Source organism: Abramis brama (genome assembly GCF_963993115.1).
Source record: "Abramis brama genome assembly, chromosome: 12".
In the NCBI taxonomy this organism is placed as follows: domain Eukaryota; kingdom Metazoa; phylum Chordata; class Actinopteri; order Cypriniformes; family Leuciscidae; genus Abramis; species Abramis brama.
In genome coordinates this window covers 13,740,368-13,753,639 of record NC_139974.1, presented here as the reverse complement: position 1 = coordinate 13,753,639, position 13,272 = coordinate 13,740,368, and the positions used below count along the sequence as shown (strand labels likewise).

The 13,272-nt window shown below is 36.4% G+C and overlaps 1 protein-coding gene across 23 annotated transcripts in view; it reads right to left on the bottom strand.

Moving 5' to 3' along the window:
• Positions 1 to 13,272, bottom strand: part of pleca (plectin a) — a 112,940-nt gene that overhangs the window by 32,093 nt on the left and 67,575 nt on the right. For 12 of the 23 annotated variants that reach the window (XM_084131885.1, XM_084131872.1, XM_084131876.1 and 9 more), the window contains 4 exons: positions 9,271 to 9,332; positions 4,503 to 4,592; positions 2,028 to 2,105; positions 1,637 to 1,729 (listed from right to left, as the gene is read on the bottom strand). In XM_084131885.1, coding sequence (XP_083988011.1) covers positions 1,637 to 1,729; positions 2,028 to 2,105; positions 4,503 to 4,592; positions 9,271 to 9,332 — 323 coding nt within the window. Of the gene's footprint in view, positions 1 to 1,636; positions 1,730 to 2,027; positions 2,106 to 3,887; positions 3,938 to 4,502; positions 4,593 to 5,934; positions 5,950 to 9,270; positions 9,333 to 12,662; positions 12,894 to 13,272 lie in introns of those variants that run through there. The other 11 variants (XM_084131869.1, XM_084131880.1, XM_084131886.1 and 8 more) reach the window with 4 other exon arrangements.

Below are 13,272 nucleotides of genomic sequence, written 5' to 3'. Positions count from 1 at the left end.
ATTTTCATATTACGCTAAAATAAAATCAGAATCCATGTAAATAGGGTTTGAATAAAACAGATAATGTATTATATAAAATTATTATACAACATTTCTGACTAAATGCAGTTACTGCAATTAACGTTACAATTTTAAAACAAAGTTTGCACTGTTTTCAGTAAATGTCTGTTTCATATTAAAAAATGTGCAGATTGTTGCTTTTCCAATAATGAAAAACTACCCTTTAACGCTCTGGGAAAATATGGCATTTCATAATTTAAGGTAGGGGGAAAAAGTATACTTTAAATACCCTCATTGTTGCCAAGATACTATGGACAAACATTGTGGTTAGCAGTGATCATAAGATTCGTTTATAATAAGAGGCTTGTTCAACTTTTAGTCTGTGATTTTGCATGTGTTCGTTCTTCTGGTGACTCATCATCAGGATTCCCCTTTGGGTAATTACTGTTCAACGGCTAAAATCAAGTTTCCTCCAATTATAAGAGTTTTTTAAGGATGTCTGGTTGGCCTAAACCTCTGGATCCTTATACTGAGGATGTACACAATGACTCAGACGCGGAACCACGTCCTCCTCCCTCGCAGCCTAGCTTTACGAGAGCCAAGAGGGTCATTTAAGGTTCCTTTCAATGCAGGATTCTTTTTAATGCCTCCCACATTTTTACTAAACTTTAGTGGTGAGAATAAGCTCAACAATTAAAAGGTGTTAGCAAAGATTTGGTGCCAGACTCATTGGTAGAGAATGCATAATTAAAGCTAATTCTGCATTGCTTTGACCATTGTGTTTATTGTATTATAATTTTTACTCTTTACTCTAGGTACGTCTGACCAGATAAACAACTCAACGTATAACTTGCTGAAAATAACAAAAAATGTGACCCATTCAAAAAGTTCTATGCAATAAGCTTTTGTGAAAATGAAGGAAAAGAACACAATTAAGATGCATTCCACCAAACCAAAAACAGAACGGTTGGTCTCATGAGTCACCAAACCACCATACCAGCGTGCCTGCTTCCCCTTCCTTAAGGGAGCGTGTGAGTCACCAACCGAAATGGACACTGTCCCAGCCCATAATCCCCCACAGGCTTACTGTGACATCAAAGACTGACGCTTGAGTTTTTATTTCCCAGAAAAAAAGTATAACAAATGCGCTCCAGTCTCCTCATAATGAGAGAAAACCTTGAGCAGCAATCCAAAGACAACAGTGCATTGGCCTAGAAAACCAACCATCTGTACCTGGTACAAAATTCCTGTTGGTTCTCTTCATTGTTTTGTCTGGCATTTTTCTTATAAAAAAAAAAAATTCAAGTTCATGCACAACCTAACTTGAGGTCACGTCTGAAAATACAAACCAACAATTTGCTTTGTTTTGTGGGTGGGCTGAGTTTTATATTTGGTACATTAATGAAAAGGGATCTCTATATCACTGTTGCCAGATGATTCATTAAACCCTGTCACGAGTCTGCACAGATGTCTGTGTTGTTAAGCAATATAGTAACAGTAAATTGAGAGTCTAAAACATTTAGAAATAGTTAAAGGGGAAATGAAAATCTGTGAAGCAAACCTATAGACAGCATTTAAAACGAATAAAAGTGTGTCTGCTCTGTGTAAGTAGAGCACAAACAGTGCTACACCAGACCTGGAAGTGAAGAATGATGGTCCATATTAGCCCGAGGGTCAGTTTTGGATTTCCATCCGCAATGTCGTCGTTTCTTATGTTTACCAGTTTCACCTGTCAAACAATGAGATCTGTGTTAAAAAGTGAAATTGTATAAGGCCAGGGTTTTCAATCAGGAGTCCATAGCCCTTCTGTGGGTCTGTAAAGATACTGAAGGAGGAGATTAAAAAAAATAACATAAAATAAACTCATGATCTGTAATGAAAATGTTAGTGAATGTTTTTAATAAAAAGTTATCATACCTTCTGACCAATAAAATCTAGCTTTATATGTATCATATCTCTGATCCTAGATGGTAAAACAAAGACAAATATATAAAATAATGGCTTATAAAGTGTTTGGTTCACTGTACCTGTCTATGTTTGAGGAAGTCCAGTGCGATCTGTACATTCTGTAGTTTGTGAAAGCGCATGCGACCCTTCTCTCTGGGCTGGAAAACAAATAAAAGGAGAGATTAAAAAAGGAAGATGAGTTCTCAAAGAATTAGATGCGGTTATGAGAAGACCGAGATTATAGATGTACTGAAATGAATGATAAAAAAAAAATACATTAAATAAACAAACGTAACAATAACTAGGGTAGGGATGCACCAGCAAAGATATAGGAATATTATAATAATGTCTTGCCTGTTTCAAACACAAAAAATACGCTAAATGAGACAAGGTGGTGAAATTGATCATTCAAACATTTTATAGAACAGTAACACTGGATAACTGCTTTGCACTTTTGAATTGCATTGAAAAGACTATTTAAACAGGAAAAAATCCAATATTTCTTATATATACTGAAAACTATATAACCTATACAGTTTACAAAATTGATTATTAATTATGTTCGTAATTTATATTTGTGCATCCCTAAGATAAAGTAAACCATAACTAGACAAATTCACAATTTCTTTCTAATATCTTACACATTTCATGAACTAATGCATTATCTTTTTAAAAAACGCAGAAACGACACTCTAATATTTTAAAGACAACTGCATTATTCTAGATCATAACCTTATTATTCTGTAAGCCAAGGACCAGAGATATTCCAGCTTCATTATCTATGAATCTATGAACCGGAATGTAAATACACCCACTATGCCAAAATGTGGACAAAATGCACCAGCATACAATAAGAACATGCAATGACACTTGTCAATCAGTCATCACAAGAAATAGCCAATCAAAAGCTAAGCTGTCCCATGAGCCAGGCTCTTATTGGCTTGCAGTGCATGATGTCACTAAGGTTTTCAATGGATCCCATGTCTGCAAACACGAGAAGACATGAATCGATGCATTACTAAAACAAATTGAAATTCCTGAAACCCTGTAGTTAATGGTTCCCTAAAAGTGAATGCGATGCATTCCAGAACATTCCATCACAAAAACAAGAACCGAAAAACACTGAATAACCACCCTGACTTTTTAAGTCCAATAGAGTGCAACAGATGGGTTCCGGAAGTAAAAACATTCATTTTCTCCATAAGGAGATTTATTTTAAACGATAACGTATAAACCTTTAAAGACAGACCTACTGTGAGCTACAAGGTTTTTAATCCATGACATTTGCTTCTTCTGAAACCGCCAGCCAGCATTATTTCAGATTATTTTAACAGTTGTATTCCTGGTGAAAAACTATATTACCCATGATGCAGTTCAGAAAATTACACCAATCAGTCGAAAAAAGCAAGATGTTCCAAAACAGCCTTTTTAGCTCCGCCCACTCCCATGAAGCATTGCAAATGACGTAATTGAGTAGTTTTATATTTCTCTATCGTTTTTAATTCGATTGCTGCTCGCAATGCTTCATGGGATTCACGGTTGTAGTTCTTTCCCACACTAAAACCGTTAAGTACACAGTTTATTATTTTAGTCCGATTTTCAAAACCATTTTTCTTTGTAGCTGATTGGTTTGGTTCTTGGCTTATAACTCTTTAACAAAGACTATTTTAAAATCCCTATGGGAAAAATGAATGAAAAAAAAAAAAAAAAAACAGCACCGGTGAAAAAGTGGGCGGGCACTGTTGCACTCTATACAAATAGTAGCGTAATTTATTTGACTTTTTAACTGAATACTTTCTTGAACATGGGGGGAGGACAGCACTGTCAACAGGCGACATGATAAAGGAAGTGACATCATGCACAACACATTTCCCCTGGCAGTGACACATGCCACACCCCTTTCCGGGGAGGCGAGCCGGAAATTTTCAGACCCAACTCACCAACCGCGAATTCCTGACAACGTCTCGCTCCCTCGGCTACCACGGCAAGAGCATCGCAAGAGAGGAGGCAAAGGCAAAGGGGTCAAGGTCAGGGCAGAGGTGAGCAAACAGGAAGTTGAAAAAGGAATGGTCAAGGGGGTCAAACCGGTGCAGAGTTGAAACTGAGGCAGAAAATGTCAGATTGTTAATGTGTTAAAGGAGTGAGACGCAATGCAAAAAAGACACAGTCACAGTAGAAGTGCTCATCAGGAAGGGGAGATGTGAGGAAGCATTCATTCCTACCAACACATTTCTGTATGCATGGTTACTCCCACTGGTCATACAGATTTGAATGCCAGATGTCAACCATTGATGCATGCAAAACAAATCTGAGGGACACGACACTGAGGGTGTTAAAACTATAGGACTATCCAATCAGATGCAGATTTGAAGGGTAACTTCACTTAAACACAAACTACAGGGTCTATAAAGCAAGAGGACACAGGTAGAGGAGGGGCTTATGTTAAGGGAACAGATCCAGGTAGTGAGAGTTAGCCTTGCCAGACTGATGTTTGGAACTACGTTTGGAATAGGGTTGTGGAGGGAAAATGTGATCCCACATCAGCATTTACTTACCAGTGTCTCTCCAGACAGCACCTCCAGCAGTGAGATGAGGTTGTGTCCATCTCTGAGATCCTCGTACAGGTCTGTGATGTGTCGCTGGGCCTGACAAAAAACGGGAAATCATTACAAATTATGGAAATTGGGAGAAGTAGAAGACTGTATGATTAAGACAATATTATGCTAATAACACAGGAATGCTTGATTATTATAACTGATTGACTGTATAGCATCAGGAAGTCAAATATTTGGGGCCAGTAATAAATATAATTACAAAATATTTTATTTAAGAATTAAACTGATCAAAAGTGACAGTAAAGAAATGAATAATGTCACAAAATATTTCTATTTTAAATAAAAGCTGTTGTTTTGAACTTTCTATTAATCTAAAAATACTGAAAAAATATTAAGCAGCACAAAAATATTAAGCAGCACAACAGTTTTCAACACTGATAATAATGTTTCTTGAGCATCAAATCAGTATAATATAATGATTTCTGAAGGATCATGTGACACTGAAGACTGGAGTAATGATGCTGAAAATTCAGCTTTGCCATCACAGGAATAAATTACATTTGAAAATATATTCAAATAGAAAATATTTTTTTTAAATTATAATAATATTTCATAGTATTATGAAATACTACTTTATTGTATTTTTGATCACATAAAGAGAAAATATTTTTTTTTAAAAACAAAAAATTCTTACCAACATAAAACTTTTGAATGGAATGGAATTATTTCAAATAATTGTACAGTATGTCAACTTCTAAATGACTTGTTAGGTAAGTTTATTTTTTGATAATGACCATCTGACTATAAATTACCTATTGTTTAATTATCATCCCATATTTCTTTCTAGAAGAAAGTTTAAAGTTCTCGTAAAAATCTATTTTGTAAGCATAAAGACTACAAACAAAACATACACGCCGCAAATATCATGATGTTTCCAGTCTCTGCGAAAAATATGGGTCAAGGTCATTTAAACTGACCTTTCTCACAAAAAAAAAAAAAAAAAAAAAAAAACTGTTCAGACAGAGCTTTCCATATGTGACTCAGTTTACAATGTGGGAACTAACAACAGACATCCATTAAAAATAACCATGGGATTTTAATATTTACACAAATGGATCAGGAAAGAGAAGTTAGATGGTTCTGTACTACAAAATTCATACATTTGTGGGTCACTGTATCTAACGAAACTATTTACTCTTTGACAAAGGACAATATCTGGAGGCTGAAGCAGTAAACACAGAAAGTACTAAAGGAGACAGAATACACAAAAGGGAGACATCTTAAGTGTTAGAAAACTGCATTACATGCAAGGAAGGCAGGGAGGGTGTGTGTTAGCTGTAGGTTCAGATGTAGGAAACTACGGTGCATGTGAAACCCATGCAGGTCCTAACAGAAGTCACTCTGCAAAGGTGTGATCACAGACACCACCTACCTCTGCCTTCCAGTGCTGACATAGACACATGGAGGAAAGGATGGGAAATGGAAAGATAAAAAAGAGAAAGGTTGGAACAGATGGGAAATACAATGAGAACTGTAAGATAGACAGTGAGAGACAAACAGATATAACAGTGAAATGAGCACAGATGACATTGTAATAGAGTATTGTATGATGGTGTGAATATAACATTTAAATTGATTTGAATCTTTTAATGGACATTTAAATGTATAAAATGATGACTGAAACTAAATATATTTGTTTAGTTTTAATATTCAATTATGAAGCAACATCTCAAATATGACAGAGCACTGCACATACTGTATGTGACATAACATCTACATTTAATTGTCTTTTGAATGTAATTCCAAGCTATTATTAAAGGGATACTTCACCGATTAGCATTAAGCTTTGTATCAGTAGAAACCCGGTAGTATTTTCGAATGGCCGTGCTTCCCTCCCTCGTGTCCCCCTGAGACGAGAGATTTCTGTATTGTGTGTCTGGAAAAAACCTCCGATGACGCAAAAATCGACATTTTGTATCATCGGAGGCTTTTTTGGCCAGAGGCGAGAGACTACAGCCAGTAGTAGGAGCCAGCTCTGCATGTTTTCAACCCGCCCATAGCGGGTGGGATCTCACGATAAAACGGCGTCTTTTCAGTTTCGAGTCAACTAGTAGCCTAGTCGTATCATTTCTTCTGATACTGCCCTCTGTAACCGGTAGGCGTGGCTTGGGAGTGTCCTCGTAGGGCTGCGAAGCAAGTGCATTCTGGGAGTTGTTGTCTTTCATCCACATGAGCCAAAAATAAATTTTCTAGCTTTTCTCAGTCTAGAAGGCACCAACTTCTAAAATAATTGCACATTTCTACTACATAAATGACCCAATTTAAATACACATTCATCTTTCCAGCGGTGAAATATCCCTTTAAGCCTGAAACAGCAATGAAACATCACTAACGCATCTGCTGAAACCATCATTTTGGCAATTCATTCTTAATAAATCTTTTTAATCTTTAAAGTTGGTGTTCTCTGTGCCCAGATTGAAATGAGATACAGAAAGGCTTTGCTGCTGTCCCAGGTTTCCATCCCAAACGGCACACGAACAACCCACAGCAAAGCCTCTGAGTCACTGGATCTGAACTGCAGACCACCAAATAAACCCTACGCCTCCTCGGAGGAAGAAAAATCAGTCGAGCACAATTCAAAAAATAACACCGCTTCGGTCAAAATGAAAAGTGCTTAACTATTTTATTTTAAGAATTAAATGTAATAATTGTATGATTATTTAAATTTTTTTATTATTATTGTTTTATTTATTTTACTTTTTTAGATGTAGCCTAAACAGGGTTCATACAGACTCTGTTAAATGAAATGACTTTCAAGGACTTTTCAAGCACTACTTCTTTGGATTTCAAGGACTACAAGAAACACTTTAAATCAAATTACAGATATAAGGTATCTGATGTTTCACTTCATAGAGATCAATCCATTGACCAACGCCATCAGGCATGGTAAATCCCCTTAACCATTGAAAGGATATGACAAAGATATCACCTTCCTCATTCATTTTTCCCATTAATATATGATGGACCTGAAGAATGAAAGTTCTTTAAATGAAAGTATCATATACTTAATATCATGCTCATAGCCATGCGAAATAGCTCTATATCTCAGTCAGGCTGCAGCGTTAATTTTGATTGAAAAGATTGATTTAGTGAAAACACTAATTCATAATTCAAGCACTTTTCAAGTACCTCTTCAAAAATATGGCTGTTTTCAAGGGTTTTCAAAAAGTCAAATTCAAGTACTTCAAGCACCTTGTACGAACCCTGCAGAACATGAAGACAATTTTAAAGATCCACTATGGTTAAAAAGAAAATTATTGTTAAATATATTTCAACACATTCAGCTTGTGCAAGAGAAAGACACTTTTTACCCATATCCTTGATAAGTGTTTTTTAAACTATTTTTGTTGTTGCTTCATTTTGCTTTAAGTCGAAAAAACAAAGGCAAAGAAAAAGTTGTTTAACCTGAATTTTTTTATATATATATAAAATCACACTTTTGCCTTCACACCTTTTTAAATACAGATTTTAAATGATCCTGCAGTGTGAAATACAAATATACAAATATGTCTAATATGAGGTCATAAGAGCTGAATGTATAATAATTAAAATTATGTTTAGATATTATTTTGTTTGACAATTGTTGATCGAACTGTCACTGTACAGTACAATGAAGCATCACTCGTTTTGCTTTCTCTGTTTGTTCTAGGGGTAAAATAATTGTTTCAAATTGGCGCAACTGCTCGTGGAAGCAGCCAGGACAGGGGGCGCCTGTGGGCCAGACTGTCGGATGAAATACAAGTGGTACCAAGAAAACGATCCGTTTCTTTGGGGATATAAAATGAGACCAGATGTCGATGACTCATCCTCAAACACTCATAAATAAATAAACAGCACCTTTCAGCAGTGCAGTGTACTGGGTGTATACAGGATGATTATTTAACCACCATGATCTCCGCAGCGGTGGCATTCAAGTACAGTACATTCGCCATATGTTTTCACATTCAGGTTAGACAAACAAAAACTGTATATCCCGTTGAAATGATGGCTTTTCTCTCAATTCTCTCTCACACACGCTCCTATCATTTTCACTCTTGCACTACGTCATACCCTGTTATTTTCCATGTAATGACACACAAATAACAATGTTTTCTGTGTCGTTTTAGTATGTGCTAATAGTTCCCAATCAAGCAGCTGTCATTAATTATTTGTAGTTGTCAACTTCAAAACAAGTCCTTGAGATATTCCTTCAATTCATTAATTGATAAAGTGGCCATTGGTTAAACTAGACATTGAGATACATTACTAATACTAAGTGTATATTTAAAAAAAAAAATCCTATACTCTCCAACAATATGTTAATGACCTGAAATCCAATTAATAAATTAACAAGCAATTTAAAAAAAAAAATGCTTCATGGAAGAATCATATGTGGTTCCCCACAGTACCTTTCAGTGAACAGTTCTTAAAATAACCTTTTTTTTTTCTTAGTGTGAAGAACATTTAAAAAAATCTAAAGAAACATTGTTCCACTATAAAGAACGTTTTGTTCCATGGATGTTAAAGCTTCTTCATGGAACAGGAAATGCCAATAAAGATCCTTTATTTTTAAGAGTGTAGAATCAAGCCATTGAGCAAAAGGAACATGCACATTGCATATGATTCACAATATGATTCAACTGAATCTCTGTGACCGTATGATTCTCAAGCACCTTGAGTAATTGTGTACAATTGTGATTGTTTGAATTTTTTATCTGGATGGTAATACCTTCATCAGATGCTTGTTCACCCATTTTGTGAAGGTCTTTTTCTGTACTCGATCCCGTTCATCTGCAAGACACAAAAAGTAAAAAAATTCAGTCAAACGGAGTCAAATCAGAGAGAAACACTGGAAACCACTGAATGTTATAGCATACTAATGGAAACTTCTGAATTGATGAGTAGTTCTCTTTATTCTCAGATAATAGTGCTCTATGTGGTTTCACATTGAGAGAATTTTAGAGAAGCAAAGGCTTAGAGGAATTATTCGTTTTTCATCATATTTGCATGCGATCTGTCAGTCATTACAGTTTTTCATATACTTTTCATACTTTAAAAACACACTACCATTTAAAAGTTTGGGGTCAGTAATATTTTTTGATAGAAATTAAATATTTAATTCAGCAAAGACACTGAATTTAAATTTACACTTTAAATTTAATCAAAAGTGACAGCAAAGACATTTATAATGTTACAAAAGATTTCTATTTCAAATATATTCATCAAAGAATCCTGAAAAAAAGTATCACAGTTTGAACACCCAATCAGCATATTAGAATTATTTCTGAAGGATCATGTGACACTGAAGACTGGAGTAAAGATGCAGAAAATTCAGCATTGCCATCACATAAATTACCCTTTAAAATATATGAAAGTAGAAAAAAGTCATTTTGAATTGTAATCAAACCCCAAGCTTTTGAATAGCAGTGTATGTTATGAAGCAGAATTCAATGCCAAATCGCAGTGTTCTCAGTGGTAGCCTATTTAATCACCCAAAATTGTGCATTGTAACTGGGTGGGCCCACGCTATAAACATGCATATTATGCACAGATACCACAGTGTAAATTAGTGGTCTATATTTGCTTGTTTGAGCACTTCAAAACAGACATTTGCAGGTCTTAGTGACTAGTGATTCCCTCCCTACTAGCAAAATAATAATATAATTGTCTTGAACTTATGCCTGCTACAGTCTGTGCGATTCTGGCAATCATATAGGATCATTACAAATCACATTGTATTACATGGATCTAATAAACTTGGGTACGACATGCATCGTAGGCTATTACGTAAGTTAGTATAGAAAAAAAAACATCATCAGCAAGCGCAAGATGAATCACATTTTGACAACTGTGGTGTTTTATGTGCACTGAAAAATGACGAGCAGGCGAAAGAGGAGAATATAGACGCGGTCATGGCTAGGGAAGACTAAGGAGGCCAACTTGACACGCCAATTGTGCAAATGGAGCTTGAGGTAAGTAGTTTTAAGTTTTAGTGCCATGTCGCGTTGATCAATACGCCATTTCATGTTGCATTTTTATTGGCTAGTCAGTAGACATAGGTCATCATGCTATGTCAGAAAAATATTGCAGGATATCTTTGGTCACAAGACCATGACAATGGCCGTCTTTGAACCTCTCTCACTGTCCGACGTAGGACCACCATTTACACTGTAAAAAAAAATTACATCCCCAAGTCAAAAATTTCAAGTGACCGATAACATCTAAATTTTTCAGTTAGTCTGACGTATTATTTTTTCATTGTGCCAATGTTAACAGACTATTGCAACAAGAATTTCACTTGGGCCAATTGAAAAATTTAGATGTTATCGGTCACTTGAAATTTTTGATTTGGGAGGGTTAGAAATTTTTTACAGTGTAGGAGCCACTACCACAGAAATTGCCATGATCGGTCATCTTTTGTTTGGGACATCCTAAAATCTTACAATGTGTACCGGGAATAAGATGCTTCTGAGAAACCCATGACTGACCTCAAATAAGGTTTTACCGGCACTGTTTTACTATTTTTTTTGCTCCTCAATTTGTTTAGAAGCTTTCAAATGTTCCGTATTTACCTTCATCTTGAATTACCATCATCAATGTCATTAAACATTTATTTGGAAACTTGCTTCAAGGTGTACTAAAGGAATGAGATGTTCCAGAAGTAATCTAATGGGTTTCACAATGATCTTGACATAAGAGAGCAATTCGATAAAACGAGTATAAATGCCACTTTCAGGTTCCTGATGTTCTGATGTTACACTTGAGCTAGCATGAAAGCAATAAGATAAAACAGGAGTGGAGCTGTTTGGAGAAGAACACAGGAAGCACGTCAGCTCGCTGTCTCAAGATAAAGCACCAAGACTGATGATGTTTCTGATGGCCTGCGTGACTGAAATTCTTGTGATACGACCTCCAAAATTCTGTTTATCATCAAAACACTACAAGATAACATAATGCAGGACAACTAGCTGTATCAAAACAGCTGCAGTGGATGCAGGTTGTTGTTGTTCTGTCATTCTGTTGCCATGGCGACAACGCCAGTTGGCATCACTATATCACTTCCTGTTTCTCAAAACTCGTGCTATCACGAAAACCAATTCCTGTGAAAGCATAATGACTCATTGTATTAAGTCCTTTATGAAACAATAAACATCTATCTAGTCAATCGTATTACATATTACACTGCATAAAATGCATAAACATTTTGATAACCACAAAACATTCAGAAGCATGTGGAGACATGAAAAGACGACACAGGTGGTGCGTTTTACTGCAGTCTTGAGCATCTGTAAGTCTAAGGGATAATTTCCATCAGTGAGCTGGTCTGAGAACAGCTCTAAGACGTGTGTGAATGGTTGCACAGGTCAAAGGCCAGATCAGGGTGGCACTTTAAATTCCTACAGACATGTAGAGCCTCATTGAAAGGTAACTAACTGAAAGGTAACGCCTTTCAACATGCATATCCGACATAAAAGCCTAGTTAAGTTTAGGTTTTCAAGCTTTCATGGTCTGACGAGGAGAAACGCAAGATCTGAGGGAAGACACATTCCTCTGCACAGCAGCTTGAATTTGACACTCGTAAAACTGAAAGCGTAGCTTGAGGGAATAGAGAGTTTTACCATACGAAGTAATAAGTCAGTGTAAATTATAGTCAGAAATAAATCAAAAACATATACAACGTTTGAGCTGTGCTGTACCAAACCTGTGACCTATTTTCCAACATGCCAATCGTGTGCACACGGGACCACAACCCAGATTTGGGATACGCCTTTGCAACGGGCCCCTCCTTTTGGAGCCCCAAAACATCCATTTGACATCTTTCCCATCTTATCATTAGTTGGAAAGATTACAAGTACTTTTCACCTGTCCATGGAGAGCCAATTATGATGCAGAATTCTAACTTGATCGCATAATGTTAAAATAACTAAAGGAACCTCAAATGTGTGCAAATTATAAAAATAGTTATTTTAGCTCAAAATGACATATTACGACTGCAGATGTTAACATTATACTGCAGGACTTATCAAGCAAAGATTAAATAGGATATCAAAAATAGATAGATTTAGTGTCTAATATCTAGCATGGATGAATGAAGAATCAAACGAAGAATTTCCGCAGTACCTTTTCTTTCATCCGTGGCCCTGAGCATCCCCTGGTAAGGACTTTCCTCTGAGAAGACCACGTCACTGCCGACGCTGTCAGTGGAGTACGTTCTGTACCCTTGATACACAGCCATTCCTGCACTTCAGTTCTTTCAGTAAAGCCACAGTTTCACACTTTCTACCGATCTGTTTAAACCACCTGAACTGTTTCTTTTCATCCAGTCTGGCGTTTCAAAAAGCAAAAGAGAAGACCCATGCAGTCGAGTGGGTGTGTTCCAAGCCTGCTCGATTCACCCTCCCTTTTCTTCCCCTCCAGTTCTGTTCCTCTCTCTCCCTCGGCTTTCTTTTTCCACACTTCTAGCTAAATACCTGTCTTTAGGCTATACATACAAAAGCCGTTCTCTTTTTTGGATGGGGGTCTCTAATTTTGTGGTTGAAAAAAGTGTGAACACGCACACACAAAAAAAACCCCATTGTGGCTGACCACATGTTGAAGGTGTACAGCCGAGGAAATGACGTGACAAACAGCAAAACGTTCGTGAAAAATGAAAACCACAGCAGAGAATATGATTAATCGTTCTTTTTTAAATACTATACGTAAACTTCTGCTCAGAAGCCGCACATTTCTT